Consider the following 24,259-nt stretch of genomic DNA (forward strand, 5'->3'; position numbering starts at 1 on the left):
GGCCTCGTAAAGAAAGCATAGTTGATATTGTTATCGTCCTCGTGGTCCGTCGCTTACCGGTGTCGACGATGACATCGATGAGGTCCATGCTCTTCGCGAAGGCGTCCCTCAGATTGATGTGATGAAACGATACGATGCTGCCCTCCCTTTTGGCCCTCTCGAGGGCCTCCCGCCTCTTGAGGGCCTTCTCGCGTCTCATCTGGTTTTTGTAGAACTCGGCGAAGTTGTTAACGATAATGGGAATGGGCAACGCGATTACCAGGACACCACATATACAACACACACTGCCGATCACCTTGCCGAGCGGGGTCGTGGGGTAGATGTCGCCGTATCCGACGGTGGTCATCGTGATGCCCGCCCACCAGAAGGTCTCTGGAATGCTTATGAATTTGGTCCCGGGCTCCTCCTTCTCGGCGAAGTAGGCGAGACTCGAGAATATGAGGACGCCCATCGCCAGGAAGAGCATCAGCAGGCCCAGCTCCTTGTACGAATTACGTAGCGTAAAGCCGAGGCTCTGCAGCCCGGTCGAGTGGCGGGCCAGCTTCAGGATCCTCAGGATCCGCATTATACGAAAGATCTGCACTACCCTGCGCACGTCCTGGAACTGGTCGGTCGCGTTCTTGTTCGTCTCGACCAGGAACAGGGATACATAGTAAGGGAGTATCGCCAGCAGGTCGATCACGTTTAGACCGCCTTTGAAGAACTTCCACTTGTCCGGCGAGGCACTGAACCTAAGGACGTACTCGAGGGTGAACCATGTGATGCACACGGCCTCCACCATCGCGAGCTGCGGATTGTCTTGAAAGTTCCCCTTCTCATCATTCACTTGCATACTAGGAATGGTGTTGAGAGTTAGTGCGATCGTCGAAAGCACAATAAAGAGTATTGATATCACAGCTATCACCTGGAAAAGCGACGGATCGACCGGTCAAACGGAGTCATCGCTCGTTAACGGGATGCCCTACCGGCTGCCATTAAAACATTAAAGACATCCGCTTCCTTTCTAACTCTCTATCATTTGCCTCTTTCGTATAATACCTTTACTACAGGACGTGCACACTCGGATCGGGGGCTAATTCTTGAAAATTTTCTAACCTCGTTCTACGGGAAAATCGATATACACTCGAAGTAGATCAAGACGAAGAACCAGTCTCTAGCGACCAACAGAAATTTATATTTAGCCTGCGATCGTATATTATTTTTCTAGTACAGAAACAACGAAACAAAGTATTACCAAGGAACCGAATGGTAAACATGGAGTCACGACTGTAGATTCAGAATCAACAAATACCAACACACGAATGAAAATAATTATATTTTAGTTTAGCCTGCACTTTTACAAGCAATCAACGGGCTACCATAAAAGAGTAAATACGAGAAGCTATCACTGCACGAAAGCGTTCAAAAATATGTATAAAATTATACACCAAATACGTACAACATACCTTTATCATTGACAAAATAGGTGGAAAGCATAAATAGTCTTTTTACACGTACGAAAAAATGTACAACATGAAGCAAGCAACAATCTGCGTACGTAAAGAAGCTTGTACCTCGACAACAAGTTACTGTACGATACAAAATACGGATTTTAACAAGAGAGGAACGCTCGAACACGTTCAAAATCTTGGCGATATTTAAACTCCAACGATGTTGTCTCGACAGTGAACATTTAAAAAGGAACCATTTGTCGACGAAAACGCGACCGAACGTGATAAAGAAACGCTCGAAAATCATGAGACCTCCAAACGACTACGAAACGACGTTGAGTAATCGAAAGCTATTAAGGGCAAAATCAGGACTCATACAAACGTTCTAAAGCATTTTCCGCGAAACTGAGGACTGACCTAAACGCAGTGAACAGAGTCGCTGAAAATTGCTCTAGAATCGTATAGATACAACAGAGTTTTGTACCAAGGAGTATCTCGTCGTTTGAAGGCAGTCTGCCCGACGTCGCTCGACTCATATACAAATTTTGTACATTGTTCGGCAAGCGTATTAGCACATTTATTTCATTAGTCCCTTCAAAACCCCGCTCCCTTTATTATTCACCCCGTCGATTAAATCTGAAATTACCCCCGGAACCGCCGTTAACGATAAATCGCAGCTCATCTTTCTTCCGATCGTTTTACTCTGCCACGCCAAGTGCGATCGCTACAAAGCGAAATCAATTCGTCGCTTCGAGAATGTTAGCAAAGAATCGCCGGTTCGTTTAAACTGAAAGAAACAGGCGCTCGCTTTCGCATAATTATACTGCGAGTAACACAAAAATGCGAACACTCGGAAGTGAAGTTATCCACGCGTTACAAATGTCGAGTTTGTTACTCCTCTTGTACGTTACGCTTGAAAAATTTAGAATTTAATTCTGTTTAAAAAAAAATATATATATATGTATATATTTAGAAATAATCGCTTGGCTTCCGAGTGTGTTCGAATCGAATGCAGATTCAAAAGCAAACGGTGAGGAAGAAAAGAGAGTCCCAGTTTTCTCATGCAATGAAACCGCGAATATGTTTCTTTTTTTTTTCTTTTTTTTTGTATTATTATTCTTTTGGAGAACGTTAGTGGGTGAGTACATTGTATAGATTTATGGTGCAACGGTGAGAAATGATTAGCTTGCGTTTGGGCAAGCTTGTGCGTTAACACGTGTTGTGCAGAATAATGAAACTCATTACAAAAAGCTGTGTGGTGCGATATTTCGGTGATGTCGGCTCGACCAGATACAGGGGAAAGAAGAGGGTCGTGGATTCAAGTGGATGACGGAAGCCAATGGCCGACGTTCGTCGCAAATACAGCAAAATCGTTATCAATGTTCAATAATACCAATGCAACGACAAGCCATCTGTACACTCTTTCATAATTTAATAACAATTATACGGTGCTATATTACTCACAGCTTTCACTTATTCTCGCAATCGTGCTGAATTAATGTTATCAAGACCACGTAGCGTGATCGAACGTGTTTGCGTGTGTATGTTTGTGTACTAAAAACGCAAATCCCTCACGATCTCACGGTCTTATTATCGTATAAATTCTCGTATCAAAAGATTAACTAATAAACACACCGTGCACGTATTGCGTGAAGAAGTATTTGATTTGTTCGTCAGTTCGAACAGAGCCATACTGGTTAACACTTTAAAGCGCGCGTCATTTTTTCTTTTCTTTTTTTCAACAAGCGAAGCAAATACAAGTAGAAAACTACTGGAACAATAGGAATTCAATTGTCAGAGTTGTATCTTACAAAAGACTCAAGCCACAAGTATAAACAAAATACGTAAGAAATACGCAGCAAGTTGACGCAAAACTATTTATCAACGTTTAAAAAAAACTACACAATTTGGCGGTAACACGGCCATCTTGTAAAGACATAAACTTACGTTTCTCTAAGAAGAAATGGGCGAACGTTGATCCTCGATATTTACGTACATATTAATATTCTTACGTGGGCGTAGCTGTGCGTACGAAAATAATTTTATTAAATATACCATGCGTCGTCGAAAAGTGTTAATTGTCTGATTTGAGCGACGTATGCGCTGAATGACATTCGACTTTACGCGTTAACTAGTACGTGCCCTTTCAATTTCGCGGTATCAGGCCCGTGTGAGTCTCGAATAGTTAAGGGTTGGAAATTAAGAGTCGTAAGAAGACTCAACGTCCACATTACCGATGACTATACCCCGTGTACTCCGTGAAGTGACCGCAGTTATTGACCGACGGCCCTTACGTGGTTTAAATATAGTGGAAAATCAATAGTTTCTGTAATATTGACGCATTCGATGGAAACGTTTGGACGTATGGTGAAAGGGTGCTTTACAAAGGGCGACTCTTCCGCGAAAATCGAAATTGGCTTTCCCATTCGAAGCGTTTCGCATGCCGTACACCGTTGCTGGTAAGTCGGACAAAGCAATGAAAAATTATTACGAATAGTGTCCAGCCACGTGAATAGGGGTACAGACAGAGAAGGTTTTCAGATTTAATACGTTTCAGTGTTTAAAAAAAAGTTTAAACGACGTTTTGGAGTGTCATTAGGAAATCTATAGGTACATAGCTTATTACTTCACCCCGCATAGTGTTGTTTCATTTTTTTTTGAGCAACAGTGTGTGCAATGTGTATTGTTTGTGGTGTGTATGGCAAGTATATGAAACTGCGCCGCCTGAGTGCCTCAAAAAGTTTCTCTCATGTAATTGCAATTAACATGAGTATCGCTAACGAATTCAACGTCCACGCGAAAAGAAATATCCAGGGAGGTACTTACAAGCCTACGGGTCTAAGTCGCGTGGAGAAAATTGGTACTTCTAGTTCTACGGTAAGCCACGTGCTTTTAAATAAATATTATATTTCTTCTGCGTAGAAATATTATATTTCTTTTCGAGCAACGCCGGATTCGTCGCGGCAAATGTACGGTACCGTTTCTGTTATTTTACACGCGTTAGCAACGGTTAGTGACTTTTTTCAAAACAGCGGTTAAATCACTCGCACGCGAATATGGCGCAGATATCGAATTGAATTCGCTAGTAGCGAAGTTACTATGACATCTCACAGGGAGCGGTGTCGAGAAAGAATCTACGTGATACCTGGTAATCGCGTATTATGCACTCCCATTATCATCAAAATGGCCAACAACACAGTCAACGGGGGACGATTGTTTAGACGCGAACAAATTTAACACTACGAACTAAAAGAAGCTGGATTACGTAACAGTTAGATTAGTAAACACGTTGTTAACACCACCTAAAAATAAAATACACATTACAGACATCGACACAACCGGGGGGTATTGAGAAATCAATCCAACATTTTCTATTTCACAGTAATTAAACTCTCTCTATTTTACAGTTACGTTTTACGTAGTTATTATATGTATATATATGTATGTCTCTACGTTTATCTGTACATATACATATACATATGTGCACCGTATATATTTACACGTACATGTATGAACACATGTACATATTTACACCTTACTCTAACGAATCAAGTTCGATTAATGGAATAAACGGAATGCATCGATACTATACATCGAGATGATTGGTTCGTCTAATTCGAGTCTGATTAATGGATATCGACAACTATGCTCGAATCAACGCACGTGATTTCGATCTGGCTTTGTCCAAGGGAAACGAAATCCGTTTGTACGTTAATGGGATAGGCTGATATTTTATCGACGATGCATTAATATGCACGAGCACGTTACGTATTGTTAGAACGGCACGGAATTGTTGTTTAAAACTGAACTTTAGTTTGCGATTTCGTTGGCGTAACGATTAACGGTCTCTCGCTTTGTTGGACGGTCTCGTCGACGATTATTTGAACAACCAAAAGCCAGGATCCAAACCCGATTGATTGACTTGCTATCTTAGTTAAGGATCTACAGTGAGATTATATTAAAAATCACATACGTCGCAAACGTTCTCACTACATTCTTGTCTATATGAGAGCTACGTAGAATCGATGCTCTACTATCAACTTAATAATACCTTTCGTCAAATTAAGGCTCCAGCACAAACTGTAAACGTGGAGACATTGTAAGTAGATTAGTGAGAAAAATTTATCGACGAGTTCTCGCGTAATAACAAAAATTCGAGCAGATTTTTCGATGTTTACTAGAACAAGACTTTTTATCGGCGTGTATCAAGGTATTTCGATCGCGAACAACGACTGAACTGATCGTTTATTGATCCCAGGCGAAAATGGGACAAAAAAATTGCCAGTTTAAAATATTCTTAGATGCACGGAGAAAAATTGATTCGTTTTGTTCGATCGGTGCTTCTCAAACTTTACTTTCCCACGGACTCCCTGCGATACAAAATTATTATTGTTTCTTTTATATATTAGAGTGTTTCAAAAAATATTACGCACTCGAAGATCTTAATTTGTTAAGTGACAACTACAACAAAACAGAATTTCAAGCACGATGATCTACGATCTCCTGTCGTCGTTCCGTAAGCATCGCATTCCTCTACGATATCATGCTGATTTTTGCATGTAAAAAATCTCTACACATCCACATCGTCATTGTTGGATCACCTTTCTTTTAAAAAATGGCTCGAACGTAACTTTGATTGTTTCCTGATTCCAAAAGTAATATATGTACCTTTGGAACCAATCTAAGAAAAGCTTTCCAACAATGCATTAATATATTTACTGGATGTTTGTAAAATAACCAGAAGTGAAGTAACTAAAGTGCATAATATTTTTCAAACACTTCCACAGCAATGGAAACTCCTTCATTGTTTTTAATAAGAATATAATACCACGGGGAGTATTTTTTTCATTTCATTATATCAGTGATTAAATTATTAGTTACACGTATTAAAAGTGCATTTAAAAATGGACGGACTCCCCAAAGAGTTAAAAATGATCGATAACGTCTGGGATCTTCTACGACGCAAAATCGCCAATGAAATCATCGCGGGCAAGACAAATCTTATAAAAGCAATGACTAAGATTTGGCATCGAGATGAGAAATTGAAAACTGTCGGACAATGTATTCGTATTGTGCCAAGAAGGATTCGAGCTATTATTCGCGCCAAGAGAGGTTCTTATAAATACCAATAGATCCCATAACATATTCATAAAGTACACGAAAATAGTTTGGTAAACTTTAAAGCGATACAGCTCTTGAATTATTAAGTTTGGGGCGTGAGCAATATGCTTTTGTAGAGATTTAAAAAAAGGATGCAGTTACCATTTTCTTTTTATTCCGTGTGTTTATAACCGTTTTAAAAATATAGCTTTTCTCGTGCGTGTGGAAAACCCTGTATACTAGTCTACATATTCTCTATTTTAATATACTTTTAGAATGTATGAATAATCATTTGGCACTGTAATGTGCTTTTTAGTTTGTTCGAATAGTTCGAGGACCTTCGCCTCGATATAATTTAGATATATTAAGGTACTTCTAGCACGTGTAACTAATTATCTGGCACCGTAGTACGCTTTTAAGTTCGTTCGAATACCTCGAAGACCATCGAAAACAAGTTCAGGGACCGTCAGGGAGTCCGCGTGTGCCATAGTCGGGGGGGAACCCTGGATCAAATCGCGACGTAATAAAATAAGAAAGAGACCCGAATGGTTTCGGTGGTCCTATCGAGAGATCTTAACGGCGAACAGGGAAAGAATTTAAAAGACGATCAACAAACAGCCGACCCTCAATGCCGAACGACACACCGTTGTTGCGGCAACTCGAGTTTTTTGGCTCCGGTTCAAATTCCTCTCGCCCCGGGAGCCCAAATCTCGGGAATGCCATTCCAATTTTTTTCTCCACCAAGAATTCATTGCGGGAAACCGATCCCCGAACCGATCGCGGGACACGATCCCGATCGGTTCGAGTAATCCGTAAACGCGTGACCATTGACAATAATAACTCACCCTTGCGGCGATGGAGGTGGTCGGCTTCTCCAGGAGGTCCCATAGCCACTTCTGATATTGCGCGCACTGTCCCTCGCCGAACTCCTCCTCCTCCCTTTGCCTGAGCGACTCCGCCTCCTTGCGCATCTCCTCGTGCACGTGCTCCTTTCTCTGATGGTACTTGTGCTGGCAACAGCTCTCCAGATAGAGCTCGTCGACGCCCCAATACTCGAGGTCGTCGCTGAACGCCAGCACGCACATCTCGTCAACGAGATGCAGCTTCCCGGTACGATAGAAATTCAATATGGAGCTGAAGGATTTCGGGTGACGATCGAAGAAGTACTCGTTGTCTATTAAGGAGTAGTCGTCGCATAGCTCGGTGATCGCCTCGTGGGTGTTGCAGTCCTTCAGACGGCCTAGACGCGTGTGGGGCAGCCTCTCGAGGGTGCGCCAGAGCACCTCGTGCTTGACGCCGCCGACGTTGATCGAGACCCGACGGTTCAGGGCCTTCGACCTCATGATCATGAACGGTTCCGGCGGTAAGGATGTCATCGACCTCGAGAAGGCGCGCTGCTGCTGCATCTGCAGCGGCAGAGGCGGCGGCGGCGGCAATGGCGGCGGCGGTGGCAAAGGCGGCGGCAAAGGCGGCGGCATCAGGTTCACCGGCGCCACGGAACCGGCAGGTCCCACGGACGACGAGAACGGAGCGTACCGAACTTCCTTGTTCATACCGCCGCCGCCGCCTCCGCCACTTCTTCCTCCGCCGACAACGGCGATCCCTGCTCCCGTCAGTCCACCGCCCATAATAATCCCCGACCCTACTATGCCTCCTCCGCTTCCTGACCCCATAAGGACACCAAGGGATCCTCCTCCTCCTCCTCCGCTACCGGTGCAGCTAGTAGCAACCGATGTACCGGCTGCACCGGCCCGCTGCAACGTCGTCGTGCCGCCACCCTCGAACACGAAGCCATGGTCGGTGCCGATGTAGGGCACCGTGCACGACGACGACGACGATAGCACCGGGCCCGCGACCACGGCGCTCCCATTACGTTCCCCGTCCGCCAGTGTTGACACGTCCTCGAACCTCTTTTTGTTCAGCATCAAAGGTATCAACCGTCCGCGACGACCGCGCCACGAGTCTGTCCACCTCTACGCCGTTTCCACGATAGTTTACGTATTCTGTTTCGTGCCCTTCTTCTTCTTCCTCTTCGTCTTCCGCCTCCTCCTCGTCCTCGTTACCCTTCTTGCGCTTCATCCGTACCTACGTCTGTCCTTTTGCATTGGCCCGGTTGAACCGCGCCATAATCTGAAATCGAGCATTATGAGATTAGTGCCGTTGATAAATCTATCACCTACCCTGCGCGTATTTCCGTATAGTTGCGATGGTTTCCGACCATCTATGGTTAGCGATAGATCAGATTACGATAATGATTCTTAACGACAGTGATTCCTAAGTTGAACGTTTCCTTCCAACTGAGGGGATCACAATTGGAGCCAGTTTACTTGTTTTGAACATTCCTTAATGATACAGTATAGTATTTAAAAATTTTGTGCGATAATGGTTCCTATTTTGTGGATCTTTAATTTATTTATGAATACAAGGATCTGTAAACAGGATCTTATTACGCAGAAATGGAACCATTTGCTTCGTAAGATTCTTGCTATCGCAATGAACTCAATCATCGGTGTAGAAGTGCGGTGTTTATTTAAAGTTACGATAGAAGTTCTATACACAAACCGAATGCTAGCAGTTCGAATTCATTTTCTCATTTCAACGGTCAGTTCGGTTTTAGCAGTCATGGCATCGATGAGCAAAATTGTGACAGAAAGCTACGACTTCCGGAAACGAATCTGAAATTAATGATACGGACAGTGATAGTCAGTTCAGTATGGAAACTTTTTATGGGAATACTTGTGTGCGTGACAGACACTATATATTCAAGAAAAAAGGCAAACCCAGAACGAAAATGTGTGCTCAACTATTTAGGTAATAGTCATCTTATTTTTTATAAGTAAGTATCAACAGCACGAAATGATAAATATTAAAGAAAAAAATTGTAACAACTAAACGAACCAGAAAATTATTTTCTTATTTTATCATGAGAAAAAACGAATCGCTTAAAAAATATAAAACTTTAATTAATAATAATTTTAGATTTAAAAGGAAATTTTGTTCGTATAAAAATCACGAAGATCTGTACTAGTTACACGCAACCGAAAGGAGTGTGGCGCTTATAATGAGGCCAAATTTCAAATCTGATATCATCGTCCGCGCTCCTATTTTCGTTGCGTACGGCTAAGTACATATTCCTTTATTGCCACACGCATATTGCGAACGGTAAGCCAACGTTTGATTGCATTTATAAAAAAAGAAAAAGTGTTTGCCACAAACATTATGTACAGCCTAGTACTATTTATACGCGAGGTTAATACTCCCTGACCTAGATTCTCTGCGTAAAGCACCTGTCTCGATAGTCCTGATTCAATCGCACGTGGTTTCGTGCAAAGTCTAGATCAGTATGTAACGAGAGCAATTACTTTGACGAAATGCTGCGAGCTACAATAGCCATTAACCATGCAATGATAAGAAAATGGGAAAACTCTTTAAATTTCCACGCGACACATTGAAAAGAGCAACGTGGTATCGTACAGGTAAAATGGCGTGTAGATGCATTTTACGTAACAGTCGTATATAATATTATACACGAGGTAGAAAGAAACAACAGCGTTACCGTTGCGTTCTGTATACTTGACTCGTTCCTCGGAGTTGACCTAATTTCGCGTGCTATTCGAAACATTTCCTCCATCCAAGTTCAAAGATCACAGTTTCTATATTAAAATTACGGAAAAAGAGTAATTTTGTTTCTTTGCAATAGCAACTAATTAATAACATCCGACATTTAAGCGTAAAAATGTAATATTATTCGTATAGATTAATCTTCAATATCTGTCGATAACGATAAATGCATACTTTGATAAAAATTAATACAATAATTCCCCAATAGAAAGACCCGCAGACATGTAACGCCGACTATGACTATTTTTACAATAGCTGATGGAACCAATTTGTGATGAAAGAACTATTTTTGCTCCTCACTAAATAGTAGGAGGTCAAAACGCAGCCACGGTCAATACCGCTAATTTTTAATGATACTTATCAGAGAGCCAAAAGGACAAAGGATGATCCAAAAATAATTTTCCACTAAAGGGCAATATCACGCTGGGGAAAGTTCAAAGAACTCGAAATTAAAAAGCACGCGACCGAGCAAACAGTATATTCAATTTCTGTTTTTGCTTTTTCTTTTTTGTTTCATGCACCGTCGTTTGCCCAAAAACGGACAAAATTAATTCTAATTGAATGCAGTTCTGTAAATCTTGCTCATTCTACATAAAAAATTCAATCAATTATTCATCTGAATGTGAACAAATATTTCAAAAACGTGTACAAAATATTTCGTTGCATTTTTGTTAAAATATCCCAAACCTGTAAATAACACAAGTACCAATATAAATAATTTGATATTTCGTTTGCAATAAAAAATACTATACTTAAGCTGTTATGAAGTTATTTCCGTCGCGAAATACACGAGCGTATCGTGGATAGTCTTGAATCACGTTTCTGGAAATAATTCCTTGAATCGACCGAATCCACGTTCATAGGGAACAGCAGGGTGTTATCAATCAAAATAAGGGAGAACGATTCATCGTCGTTCCTGCTGTTAAAGGCAGTCCTCCCCAGCTTGAACAGGAACTATACGAAACGTACGCTATATTTATTTTAATGAATCATTCTTTTCTATGAAATAATTTATCGTTCGTGTGCTGGAAATTTTATGACGATGAATATACAATATTTTAAACGTGACTCTTTGATTATTCATTATTAACGGAACGCTACGTCGAAACTAGGTAAAGAATTAAACGGAAGGCAGAGCTATTGGAAACAAAGAGAGCTTCGAAAGCAATCAAACACTGAAACACAACAAGTTGTCACGACGGCGACCATTAACGCGTGAATAATGCCGATCGTGTTATAAACATGCAGCATTTGCGTGACTTAGACAAATTTCGCTAAGAAGCACCTAGTCGTAAATTTTTCTACAGCTTCGACTCACTGACCCTCGTACGAGCACAGTTCTAAGTTTACTCGTATGTGCATACCAATGGCAAAGTAAACGCACGCGAGAACAGGTCTGGATAACTCTCTATCGACGAATAAACGAACTTCCTCCTATAAACGGAAGGATGTAGAACGAGAGAAAAAGAGAATCGATCTTTTTCTGCCATAATGACCTAGCTAAATAACCAGCGTGTCGCAAATACATTTAGCCACATGTCATCCGTGGAAGGGATACGGCCAGGTAGGTACACAACGCACCCTTACAACTTTACACGACTTTTAGTACCAATACTGGAAGCTCTATTCGAGTACAGTCCGGTATCTACTTTGCGCAGATCGATCCGTGTGGGCGGAAACAACTGCGCGGAACGGAACATTCCGATCTTTGACTGACCGTTTGACTTTTCTTAGATGCTCTAAACGAAACATAAAAACAAAATTTCACACGATATCGAAAGCAGCACACGCGACAATGCGCACCAAGTTGCACGCTGACGTTGCCCGAGATATTCGTCACGAACGAACAACAAAGAAGAGATACAAATTGAATTGATCTAGATACCTACACCGCGAAGTGCAGCTCGATAGCTCCACGCTTCGATCTAAAAGGAATTTCTCACTTTCGGCCATCCTCCGTTAAGACTGCACTTTCCGTGGCAACTCGACAACGACATGTGGGTCGTAAAAGGCCCACCGCGCAAACTAACGATTTTACATGCGTAATATCGAAACGTCGAGAACTCGAGATATCATCGTTCCCTGCAATAACAATGAAAACGCCAAATATTAATTCCCAAGTCACGTGATATTTTCAAGAACAAGCTTAAATGTCACTACATGGCATTTATTCGTGGCATAATTCCAGACCAGCTCTCCCTCTTACATCCCGGGGTAGCTCCGTGCTCGTTATACCCAATGTTCTTCGTTATCGATTGAATTATTATCCCTTGTTATTATCGTCAGCCACCGACCGTCGTTCGACAAGTCGGAGGTTAGGTAGATCGTAACGAAAATCTAAACGCGACGTCGAACGCAAAACTGAACGTTCCGTGCATTTTCGATGTGGTATTATTTAAATGCGTGTTGTTCCGAGCATTGTTTCGATGCACAGAGGCTGGGGTTTTGGCTACGCGTCAATACGATGTTGTATGGCTAACAAAAATATTCCCGAAGTGTCGTAAGATACGCCAGTTTCAAATTCTTTGCTTTTAATAACGTCGCTCTGGATCCAAATCCCCGGCGTGGTCCGAACCGAGCATAAATTATGAAAAATACAGGGGCAACAATTTCGAAACGTGAAACGGTGCCTGATACGAGACGTGTTACCATAACGAATTGCTTTACGACGATATTCATATCGTCGCGGGCAACAGTAGCAAAGATGGATGATGAGCGTTACCGGACAGTAGCAAAGAACGACTATATATTTACAGCTTGCATTTCCAAATATGTTACGCTCTCACAAATAAAATTTAAAACACATTCCCAGTCCAATCTTATTCATTGTTATCTAGATGAACAGAAAAACAATACTTATTACACGTATCCTGTTACTATCAAACTTTGGTACTCGTAATATATAAATTAAACATCGCATAATAATGAAAAACGTTACCCAATAAAAATCACCAATTCTCCGTGGCTCTGTGTATAATAAATAGTCTTCGATTTAAGTAACACAGGTTTACGTTTTCAAATATACAAAAAAAATGACGTTATGCAGTTTCCAAAGTCGAATGCTATGTATGCCAGCAATTGGCATACAAAAATTATTTAATCACCGATCTTGATGTCACAAACAAACAACTCACACAGAATCACTGTCGAATCTTTACGAATCATTAACACAATCGTATCTTATCGTGAAACGTCTGACATTCGTATTAATAGATTAGTCACGATTAGTAAATAATAGTAAAAATTTTTATGTGAAAATTAAACCAAAGCACAGACTTCAACATTTTGACACTTTCAAGAGCGAGCAGCTGAGAGATTCAAGTTATCTGGGTCTGTACGCGCGTATTCGGGGACAGTATTTGACGCGTGCCGGTATGATGCTATAATGAAGTAGCTACTATACGGAAATAGATGTAAGGTAGTAGAATCAAACCAGCCGCACACAATTTTTCGCGACTTACCTCTGCTTTAAGCACGGACACCTTTTGTTCCAGAAGACAAGACGTTGTGCACCATGATGTAGCGCCACATCTTGCCGTGGCTACCGCGACGAATAATGCACCGTGACGAGTAGTGACGATCGGTGACGAACAGTGACGATGGTACCGTACTGCCACTTGTTTCGCACCAAGCGCTGCAATCGACGTTCGCGCGTCTATCGATTAGGAAATGGCTAGTGTAACATAGTTGTACGTTTAAATGCAATGGGAAACGAGACGAATTTCACGTTTTTCTATCTTCAGAAACATTTGCAAACAAAACAATATAAAATAAACATTTAGTATGGTATGCTGTACAGCTTAATACGCAGCCCGTTAATATCAAAATAGAATTTTGAAACAGTCTTTTTATGTTAAGATATCCGTGTCATTCGAAACGAAACTGATGACTACTAACGGTGCCGATTGTGTATCCGGTAGCAATGACGATCCGAATTCTACTACTATAATAACTGCTGCTGTCGCCGACAGAGGTATTATTTGGACTACGGCCACATATGCGCCTGCGTCAACGATTCCTGAAAACTACCCTATCTATCGTTCGTGTGATGAAAACTTGACCTCCACCTATACTATTCGCTTTCCTCTTTTCACAAACTGATAGTTCGATATCAATTTTGAATCTATACGATATTTGCGCGTGCGCATGCATGTATATATAGCTATATACACCGTTATAATAAGCAAGGAACCACGCAGTCCGTTCAAATCGATGCCAACCGTTCCATCGATTCGTTCGGGTAGATCTACTCTTATGTACAACACCGCATTGTACACCTACAAATTAATACTACAAACGTGCTATACAGCGCTAAAACAAAGTTTTCCTTTCTTTTATTGAAAATTTAAACATAATGTATAGTCCATTCACCTTCCACTTCGTATATCTTTCTTACCACGTTATTTATCTCCATAGTATAGGGCTAGTCGTATTACTGTGCGCGAAACAGTTAACAGTGTTAATAAAAGAAAATCCAACAATTTTGTAAAAATATTTTATGAAACATATATTGTCCTACTAAAGCTTCAAAGTGATTTATAAATATATTGTAATAAAGAATTAATGTCTTTGGAATTATTTTATTCTCTCCAAGAAATATGAACATCGTCTGTCCGATACCTCTGTACACAAGTTGTTTGTGTCCAGGAAGTATGTCCGCTGCTCTTATATTGAAGTAATCCTGCCACAGCAATCATTACACCATTATCTATACAGAATCGTTCGTCTGTAGCATGAAGCGTTGCATTCCTCTCTTTGCACATGATTTCCATCATATTCTGCAATCTTACGTTGCATCCTACACCACCAACAATTAATACCTCGGACGAGTTCACATGGGCCATTGCACGTTCTGCAATGTTACTAAATTAGATATGTAAAATCATTTTACATTCATATTTCGAATTTGTATAGTATGCAACAATACCTGTAATTTCAATAAGCATAGCAAATATTGTTTCTTGTAAAGAGAAACATAAATCTTCCGGAGTAAATTCTTTTAAGTCGATCCAAGAAGAAAGATGTTCTTCAATGTGGCTTAAAATACCAGAAAAAGATACATCCATTCCTTTTACTACATAGGGTAATGGAGCCAATTTTTTTCCTCTTTACGTATATAAAATTATATTGTATATAAAATTATATTGTATATAAAATATAATTAACATATATAAATGAATCTTATAATGTTGAAACAACTTACTTCTTTGCTAACTGTTCTATATTATAACCGGGGCTAGGATCATTTGAAAGTTTTAACAGTCTTGCAAAACGATCCAAACAATTTCCAACAGCAATATCTATTGTTTCACCAAAGATTCGATACTTTTGCAGAGAGTACGCAATAACTTGCGTGTTTCCACCAGAAACGTATAAAACAGTAGGATTTATACTTCCTGTGATCAAACGTCCCATTTCTATATGCCCGATACAATGATTTACAGCGACAATTGGTTTGTCGTATAACTGAGCAACTGTTCTGGCTACCAATGCGGCAACTATTAACGGTGCTCCCATTCCTGGTCCTTTTGTATAACACACCACATCTACATCTTTTAATGTTATTTTAGCGTCGTCCAATGCTTTTTGCAAAATTTCAAGGATATGTTTTCTGTGATGTTGTGCAGTTTCACGAGGTAGAAATCCTTTTCAAAAGAAACTTTAAAATATTTAATGTTTAACTTCTTAAATCTTAGCAAACAAGAAATACAAACGTAAAAGGTTATGTCTTTACCTTCGCCTGGTGGTGTAATATAGGTATGTCGTACATTTGACAACACAGTCTGATCTTGAATAATTCCAACGCCTAATTTATTCGCGCTACCCTCAAATCCCATAGCGATTACCATTGTCTTTTAAATTCTTTGATTTTAAAAAGACACTGAGAAAACACGTTTGTAATTATTTTATAACTATTGGTACGTGGACGAATTAGGGTGAATTAATCAGCCAATAAAAAGCATAGATACATGCGCAGTACAATCGTATTTCGTTCACTCTCAGTCGTCCATATTAGATGTCGAAAAAAATAAGTAAACACTATCATTGAAATAAAAACGTAATAATATAAACAATATAAACTGTTTTCTAAATATGATGTATAATATTATTATAAAAAAACTTTGAAATAAAAATCATTCATAGATAATGTAAAGTATTTATGAAGTGCCAAGTGATGATAGCGACATCTGCTGTTCACCTTGTTTGGAATGCATCCTCTTGCATTTGGTGCGGCTCTTGAAGAAAAGTCTTCTTAACAATCTCCATTCGTAGAACGTCACGCGGAAGTGATTCATCGAGATTCGTGCCAGAAAATGCAAGTTTACGAGTTGCCGCGGTGAGAAAAGTGAGTGTCGTTACCTCGAAAGGTTCTTGAGCCCGGTGAATGTCGTGAAATTCCACGAGTAGCGCTCACTGGGTGGGCAATTGATTTTCAAAGTGACCGTCGGGTGCTAGCGAATGAACGCCTCTGACGCTTCGGTACGAGTAGCAGCCAGCGCTGCCAGAGTTAGATCTATTCGCATACTGTCGAGTAAAAGTTTTGTGAAGCCACGTTAAAAAAAATATAGTGCAAAGGTGTGTACCAGCAAATGGAAAAAGCGAGAAGAGCCGACCTTCGCTTTTAATGAAAGAAAGGAGCGAAGGAGGCTATACGCGTACATACCGGTTCGGACTCTCTCTCTCTTTCTCTCTATCTCCTCAAGCAGTACTTGAGATATTCCGCGATTCTCGAGGTCTCCGTTACGACACCAGTAAGGTGTTACCCGGGTAATATCTGAAATGGTGTCGCGGGAAATACAGTTTCGCCGGTCGCGAAATCGCGTAGTCGGGCCTTTACGTGACCTTGACGTACCCGTTACTCGAGCCACAAATTCCGTGTCGCGTTTCGGTGTGGCTATGAGTCTAACGCGACAAGATATCCTCCGACGCATTCCGAAAAGGTGACGTTCCGCGTACGACATCCCCCGGAGGATGTCGCGAAATACCGACAAAAAGCTTTGCCGCGATGTTCATTGAATTTTCTCGCCTGTGTGTACTATCGGTGTAACATTGACGAGCGGTTTTAACGTGTATCGCAATCGGCTACGTGAGTGCCGCCGGTATGGCATTACCCGGGTAATGCCTCGAGATAAACTTCACACCCTGTCCGTATTCGGTTCGATAAAAAGCGCGAAAACTTGGACACGACAAAACTTCGGTTTTCGCGTGCGCGGCGCCTTTGAAAGGCGATCTCTGAATTTGGTTCGACTCATTGAAAGTCCACGCGACCAACATTTATGGATCGTGGATCGAAGCGTACTACAATTCTGGACATGCGGAGAATGGCGATGGTAAGGCATCGCGACGGGTGATGTCCAGTACCACATATGGATTTCGCGAATTCAAATTCTGAGAAACGCTTTTGATCGGGAATACTAACTTTTCCGCTGCTTGACCACTACAGATGATACCTATTTGTGACATATAGAATTTTTAACTTAGGCCAGTCGACCCAAAGGACGAGTGGTACTGGTTCTTCTAGCGATCTCATGGCGATTAATCCAACGTATTATCATCTTAATGGCCATTCTATCATGTTTTGAGAATTAACGTGTTCACTGCTCTCGCAGGAGATTGGATCACCAGTTTTCGCTCCTCCAGTGTCTTCCATTGTAACACCTCTGTAAGGTAAATATTTTAATACTAAATTCTTATATTAAGCGGTTAGTAACCGTTACAAGTTTAAAGAAATTATGTTGTAAAATGCCACAGATTTATGTATATTTTATGCGTTTCAGGAATGTCACGGGACTATGACAGAAGAAGAGGAGGTAGCGGTAGTGGTAGCAGCTCTAGTAAGTTACGGATGGATACCAATGTATCACAGCCCAGGCCACATGGTGAAAATTCAGGGAAGAGAAGAGAATTAGATAGTGTAATGCGGAAAGCTCGTGAGTCTCAATCAAGTTATTGGAATAAGAAGCTTTTGGAGGTAGAGGAGCGAGACCCGAACAGATGGAGACACAGCGGATATAAAGAGTTATATGTTGGAGGCACAGCAAGTGGAGAACCTAGCAGAGGACACCCTCGCAGCCCAAGAAGCCCTAGACCTAGGAGTCCGCACAGCCCAAGACCGCGTAGTCCTCGAACTAGAAGTCCACGTTCACCGCGTGAAAGATCACATACCAGAGGAAGACCTGCACGCAGTCCAAGTACTGGCAGTACTTGTTCTGATCGATCATGCAGCGTTTGTTCGCCAAAAGAACGACGGCGCATTGCTCAGCCTTCTCGGTCGCGTTCAAGATCACTAACACCAGTTCGAAGTCGAGCACATCCAAAAGAAGTAGTACCGTCAAGTTCACGAGTAATACCAACTCGTACTAGACCACGGTCGCCTCCTTTACCACGTCCACGCACACCTCCACCAGCACCACAACCTCCACAGCGTCATCAAAAGGACTACAAAACAATTAAAGAAAAAGAAGCCAAAGTTCGACGCAAAGAAAAGCATCATACTAGAATACCAGAAGATCCACGAGTCCCAGATCCAATACCATTGGTAAAACATACTTTGTTCATGTAGATAATTATAAATTGTGGTTCTTTAGTATAATGGCATAATTTTCACTTATGTTTCACATCCTCTTTTTATTATTATTATTATATGTCTTTTGTTTCCACTGTGTAACTATTGACCTTGTGCAGATGCGTAAACCTGTAAAGGTAGAAAAAACTCATTCAAGTCACGGAGCAACTCAAATGATTAGGCCTCCACCTGAATCCTCACCGAGCGAAGACAGTGATAGTTCTTCCACTACATCGCACGTTGGTCCACCTAGGATGACATTATCAGAACGGTATGATTTGTAACACGCTCGTTGATTATAAAATTTTAAACGTGAGAAATCTTTCTAATAAAGGAGCGGTATTATAAAATATTGTTTTTCAGCTTTGGTAAAATGGCACAATGGAGTGTAGATCGTCGAGATATGGAAAACATGCGTATCACAAAAGATGGAGAAAATGCAATGAAAGTTGTGATAGAGGGTGAAGAAAGGATTGCAAGATTAGGATATGATTCTCCACCGCCGGGGCATTATCCTGAATCGCTTTTAGCACAAGGGCCAAGGGGTCTGGAATGTTGGGACGATGTCCGTGTTAGATATGAATACTATAAAGCGAGGGGATATCTTCGACACCTCACTTTAGATGATTATATAAAGTGGGAAGAATGGTGGTATAAATATCAAGAATGGTTAGAAGCGGAACGTTTTTATGAACAATGGGCCTCTTCAAACCGTCCTACTGGTGGAAGTCGCAAGAGACGCGGTCGACGTAATAACGCAGCTCACTGAAATTTTGCAAGCCCGTTACAAATCATTCTTGATTCATAGACATTGTCATCAATAAAACATACTGTAATATTTGTTGTGCTTAGAAAGGACTGCAAAAGGTGTGCAAACGCTCTATACGTACATAAGTACATACATATATAAACACACAAACACACACACCCATATATATATATAAATATATATATATTATAATAAAAGGAATGACTGTGCTGTAAAAACCTCGTTCTCAACGGTTTAATAAGTAAAATTTAATATACAAGACTTTTGTTCTTTTTTTTATATTTCATGTACATTAAACTATAAAAGTAAGTAAATTTTATGCCTTGACTATCAAGCATTAACACTATTTTGAATAATTTATTCCTTTTTGAAAATTGAATGCCTTATCTGAAAATAACTTCCTTTGATCATGAAATTTTAATAAAGTAGTTTTATAAATTGATAAAATTTTAGTCTTTAATTAATGAAAGTGTTCAGAATTTAATAGTTCAAGGCGATATAAAGATCCACAGTATGTACAAGGAACGGTAAATCATTTCCTTGTAACAAAATAATGCAAAATAACGAAATAAATACTTTGTATATAATTTCATTTTTGTATGTATTTAACTGAAACATGGTTGGTAGATTTGTTATAAATCTTTATTCTTATGTATAAAATTAAGTAGTTGTTAAGAATTTAAGAAAATATGAGATCCTCAATTTTGGTTGTGCTACCTGTAAATTGTTGATAATGTTCGGAAAAGCTGTAGTTATAAATGAAGAAGCGCAGCATAAATTTTTGATAATGTAATTTGTCTTTGAACTTTAAATAATTGAATGATTTTTTCATTTGAATAATATTTTCAACGCTAAAGGTTGAAACAACAGTAGGGATTTTTAACAGATCCATTATATTATGCAAGGTATATGATTTTCAAGATTAATTAACTACGATTTTGAAAATAATGCTGATATACATACGAAACAAATTAAAAATTTATGTATAGAAACTATAGAAAATATTTTGTTATAAAAGGTTAAATTAGATAAGTTATCTACGATAAGTAGTGCACTGATAAGAAGTTAAAGGTCATCTGACACTAAATGTGGGTATATAAAGAAATTTACGCATAATTACTGAACAGTTCTGTTAAAACTATACAGTGAATACATTTCAACCTAACTGAAGGTAATCATGGCGTCGCATAAAATCATGCGAAAAATAATAACGTCTTCACTGAGCCCAAAACCCGTTGGCCCATACAAGTAAGAAATATAATTTAATTTTTGAATTATTATCATTTGCAAATATAGTTTGAATTATTGGATTTGTGTAAAATAGGGCATCGATTATTAAAATGGACAAAAATTTGTTTCAACAGCCAAGCAGTACTTGTCGATCGTACTGTGTATTTATCCGGAGTTCTCGGTATGGATATTAAAAGTCAGAAACTCGTCGAAGGAGGTGCTGCTGCTGAAGCGCGCCAAGCTCTTATAAATATGGGACATATTTTGAAAGAAGCTGGATCCGGTTATGATAAAGGTCGCATATTATTAAAACATAAAGATTATAACTATAAGCGGGATCAGGCCAGTGTAGAGTTACTTCCTAACTTATACTACAAATTAATAATAAAAGAAACCTGAGTTATCAAGTTCGAAAGCTGCGCATACACGCAGATGTGATAATAGTCTTCTTTGTTCATTAAAAAAAATTTGTTCTCTTTTTCGAAACGACCCTAGCAACGGGCGTTCATACGCGATGCATTATTTGTTTTCACATAAATCTGATCCTGACTATAATTTATGCAAATCAATTCATTTATTAAAAATCATACTCTGAATAAATATTGTTTGTATAGGCTATAAATGATAAATCATAATGTTTTCTTTTACGAATTTTTTGCAGTGGTCAAGACAACAATTTTGTTAAACAATATCAATGATTTCGCTGGTATAAATGAAGTTTACAAAGAATGTAAGATTAAAATTAATTGTACTGCATTTTAAAATAATGACACACTATGTTTGATATTTATATAATTTTTTGTATAGTTTTCACGGAAAACTACCCAGCCCGATCAACATATCAAGTTGGAAAGTTACCTATGGTATGAAATAATATATTGTATGTACTTTGAAACTGAATCTATTAATACTAATTATAAAATATTGTAGGGGGCACAGATTGAAATTGAAGCTATTGCTGTTACTGGTGAAGTAGAAACAACTTCGATGTTATAAATTAAGATTATTGTGTGAAAGTTTTGTATATTAAAAGACCATATTTGAATGTATATTTAAAATTTGTAATATTATATTAAATATGGATTCTTTATTGTTTGTTTACTCGAAATATCTAACCTATACATAACGCGTCACATTTATTGCTATAAAATTAAAATGTTCTTTCAGTAGTTCTGCAATATTTACATTTTTTAAATTCTTTTATTATATCAAGTACGACTTCATATATCTGTGTATGTTTAACGACGGGACAAAAATTAGTGCAACTTTGTTGAGACGTTTTACTTCAATCATTGTATTCAAATAAACTTTGTCTGATCTGATTTTTACTTATTTCGTACATTGAAAAATTCTATTAATGGAAAATCATTCAAACAACCAAAAAATAAATATATACGTATCTCAATTTGTTAATAAAATAGAGTTTTATTGTAAAGAAATATTTATTACTCAAAAGATCATAGAACAAAATGGAAATCATAGAAAAAATATATCATTAATAAAATAAGTTCTATATAAATTTGTCTGTATTTAATATTCTTATAAAAAAATGCAATTATAAACAATTTACTAACACCTAGAGATAATTCATTAAAGTCGCATCGCAATTCGTAATAGATTTAATTCAGAATAGTTATAGATATATTTCGTTTAATATTATTAAGATTTAAAATTTTGTATAATTAATAACATTAATAACAAGCTGGGAAAAATAGAAATTTTATGCTAATCCACAGTCTGCAAATGTTGATCATTCGAAGCCTTGTGATGCTGACCAATAGGCTTCAATCGCTATAATAAGTGTAGGAAAATCTATTCTTACATTATATAGTTCATGTTACTTCATGCTATACTGGCTATATAGCTACACATCTGTTGTTCATAACCTTTTCAGTCTTTTTCAAAACGGTGTGTGGTGGATGAACACGTTGTTTGCAGCATCGGATACCGAATCGTGTTCCATCTGTATCTAATTTTTTAAATTTTTACTCACAAACAGTTAAAATGCCTCCTAAATTTGATCCTAATGAAGTTAAGAAAGGTATTTTTTCGAATTTACAATTTTCGAAATGTTTTGTAATAATATAAAATTTGGTTTCAATTTATTTGTACATTTTTATAGTTTTCTTACGATGCGTTGGAGGTGAAGTAGGTGCAACTTCATCCCTGGCTCCAAAAATTGGTCCTCTTGGTTTGGTAAGTTTAAATTAACCGTTTAAAGAACGAGGGTAATTTTGTAAACCATGCAGAGTGGTGACACGCGGCACGATAGTGTTTCTTTTGTGTCATGTCGAAAAATACCAAACCAATCGCACTAGCAGCATATTAGGAAATCTAATTTAGTTTATACAAAATGTCAAAAAGCTCTCTATATGTTCATAAACACGAATTTAAATAATTTATATAACGAAAATTTGGTTGTTATTGACATGGAATGGCAGTAACTTAATAGAGCTTCTTGGCACTTAATGATTAAATATTAATAACACGTATGATATTTTCAGTCTCCAAAAAAAGTTGGTGATGACATCGCTAAAGCGACCAGTGACTGGAAAGGTTTGAAGATTACTGTGCAGCTAACAATTCAAAATAGACAAGCTACTATTTCAGTAGTTCCATCCGCTGCTTCTTTGATTATTAAGGCACTTAAAGAGCCTCCAAGAGATCGTAAAAGACAAAAAAATATTAAGCACAGCGGAAATTTATCATTTGATGATATTCTTGTCATTGCTCAAACAATGAGGCCTAGATCCATGTCAAAATACCTTAGCGGTACTGTTAAGGAGATATTAGGAAGTTGTCATTCAGTTGGTTGCACAGTAGAAGGTAGACCACCACACGATCTCATTGATGATATCAATGCTGGAGAGTTACAAGTTCCTGACGAGTGATGCGGTAAGTCTAGAGCGCATTGCTAACTTTTCGTCATAATATTTTACACTTCTAATTTAATATGGTGTTGCAAAAAGTCGTATTATGATGAAAAATGTTCGCTTTGAGCTCTTGGTAGGGGTTAGCATCCCATCCACCTGATCAGTTATAACATTACTTTGTAGTATTGTTATACACAATCAGGAATATTGCTACTGAGGAGAAAACCTCAATAATAAATCATGTAATATATATCATGCACGTATAGTAGTGTAATATTGAGAATTTTGTAAATTTCATTGTTTCAGAATTTTGAATATGGACACAAAAATAAAACAGTTTTAAAATCGCAAGCATTATACTTTTATATACATTTTCCCTCTTCGTTACATAAAGAAATTTATTAAATAAATATTTTTATGTGTAGTTAAATAAATACACATGTATTTAATATACTTTAACGTCTTATCTAACAAATAATTAGATGTACATATATGTAAAACATATGACAGAAATGCAGTTCATAATGATTAGATTTACACATCGGTGAAATCAAGGAGTTTCTGCTTTAAACAAAGTTGTATACATGTGATTAAACATAGATTATTTAACATTAATATAGAATTTTATTATCATCTATCACTCGATCTAGAGTATGAGAATCTATGAATC

The 24,259-nt window shown here is 38.7% G+C and overlaps 5 protein-coding genes across 9 annotated transcripts in view; 3 read left to right on the forward strand and 2 right to left on the reverse strand.

The window, feature by feature from the left end:
• LOC122403851 (potassium voltage-gated channel protein Shab) overlaps nucleotides 1-14,131 on the reverse strand; it is a 44,621-nt gene extending 30,490 nt beyond the window's left edge. For all 3 annotated transcript variants that reach the window (XM_043407639.1, XM_043407628.1, XM_043407619.1), the window contains exons 1-4: nucleotides 14,049-14,131; nucleotides 13,613-13,806; nucleotides 7,376-8,660; nucleotides 58-904 (exon numbers count right to left, since the gene is read on the reverse strand). In XM_043407639.1, coding sequence (XP_043263574.1) covers nucleotides 58-904; nucleotides 7,376-8,455 — 1,927 coding nt within the window. In that variant the 5' untranslated portion in view covers nucleotides 8,456-8,660; nucleotides 13,613-13,806; nucleotides 14,049-14,131. The remainder of the gene's footprint in view (nucleotides 1-57; nucleotides 905-7,375; nucleotides 8,661-13,612; nucleotides 13,807-14,048) is intronic.
• A 538-nt stretch (nucleotides 14,132-14,669) lies between these two features.
• LOC122399613 (probable tRNA N6-adenosine threonylcarbamoyltransferase) lies at nucleotides 14,670-16,486 on the reverse strand. Its single transcript, XM_043400411.1, has 5 exons — nucleotides 16,351-16,486; nucleotides 15,886-16,032; nucleotides 15,355-15,796; nucleotides 15,079-15,257; nucleotides 14,670-15,003 (listed from the first exon to the last, which is right to left on the reverse strand). The coding sequence occupies exons 2-5, from the start codon at nucleotides 15,998-16,000 to the stop codon at nucleotides 14,732-14,734; spliced, it is 1,008 nt and encodes a 335-aa protein (XP_043256346.1). The 5' UTR covers nucleotides 16,001-16,032; nucleotides 16,351-16,486; the 3' UTR covers nucleotides 14,670-14,731.
• Nucleotides 16,390-19,680, forward strand: LOC122399592 (serine/arginine repetitive matrix protein 1). 3 transcript variants are annotated; one of them, XM_043400400.1, is made up of 5 exons: nucleotides 16,390-16,497; nucleotides 17,762-17,819; nucleotides 17,930-18,690; nucleotides 18,837-18,988; nucleotides 19,081-19,680. In XM_043400400.1, the coding sequence occupies exons 3-5, from the start codon at nucleotides 17,932-17,934 to the stop codon at nucleotides 19,484-19,486; spliced, it is 1,317 nt and encodes a 438-aa protein (XP_043256335.1). In that variant the 5' UTR covers nucleotides 16,390-16,497; nucleotides 17,762-17,819; nucleotides 17,930-17,931; the 3' UTR covers nucleotides 19,487-19,680. The 3 variants fall into 3 exon arrangements, with proteins under 3 accessions (XP_043256335.1, XP_043256319.1, XP_043256327.1); XM_043400384.1 differs by lacking the exon at nucleotides 16,390-16,497 and adding an exon at nucleotides 16,590-16,727; XM_043400392.1 differs by lacking the exon at nucleotides 16,390-16,497 and adding an exon at nucleotides 17,385-17,482.
• A 908-nt stretch (nucleotides 19,681-20,588) lies between these two features.
• LOC122399626 (2-iminobutanoate/2-iminopropanoate deaminase) lies at nucleotides 20,589-21,847 on the forward strand. Its single transcript, XM_043400438.1, has 5 exons — nucleotides 20,589-20,734; nucleotides 20,851-21,011; nucleotides 21,378-21,446; nucleotides 21,524-21,579; nucleotides 21,647-21,847. Exons 1-5 carry the CDS (start codon nucleotides 20,664-20,666, stop codon nucleotides 21,710-21,712), a joined length of 423 nt encoding a protein of 140 aa, XP_043256373.1. The 5' UTR covers nucleotides 20,589-20,663; the 3' UTR covers nucleotides 21,713-21,847.
• A 761-nt stretch (nucleotides 21,848-22,608) lies between these two features.
• On the forward strand, nucleotides 22,609-23,941 carry LOC122399620 (60S ribosomal protein L12). Its single transcript, XM_043400423.1, has 4 exons — nucleotides 22,609-22,757; nucleotides 22,839-22,912; nucleotides 23,221-23,611; nucleotides 23,896-23,941. Exons 1-3 carry the CDS (start codon nucleotides 22,721-22,723, stop codon nucleotides 23,605-23,607), a joined length of 498 nt encoding a protein of 165 aa, XP_043256358.1. The 5' UTR covers nucleotides 22,609-22,720; the 3' UTR covers nucleotides 23,608-23,611; nucleotides 23,896-23,941.
• Nucleotides 23,942-24,259: the final 318 nt, after the last annotated feature.

This window comes from Colletes gigas, unplaced genomic scaffold (genome assembly GCF_013123115.1).
Source record: "Colletes gigas isolate AHSC1104 unplaced genomic scaffold, ASM1312311v1 Colletes_gigas_Sc00002, whole genome shotgun sequence".
NCBI lineage: Eukaryota > Metazoa > Arthropoda > Insecta > Hymenoptera > Colletidae > Colletes > Colletes gigas.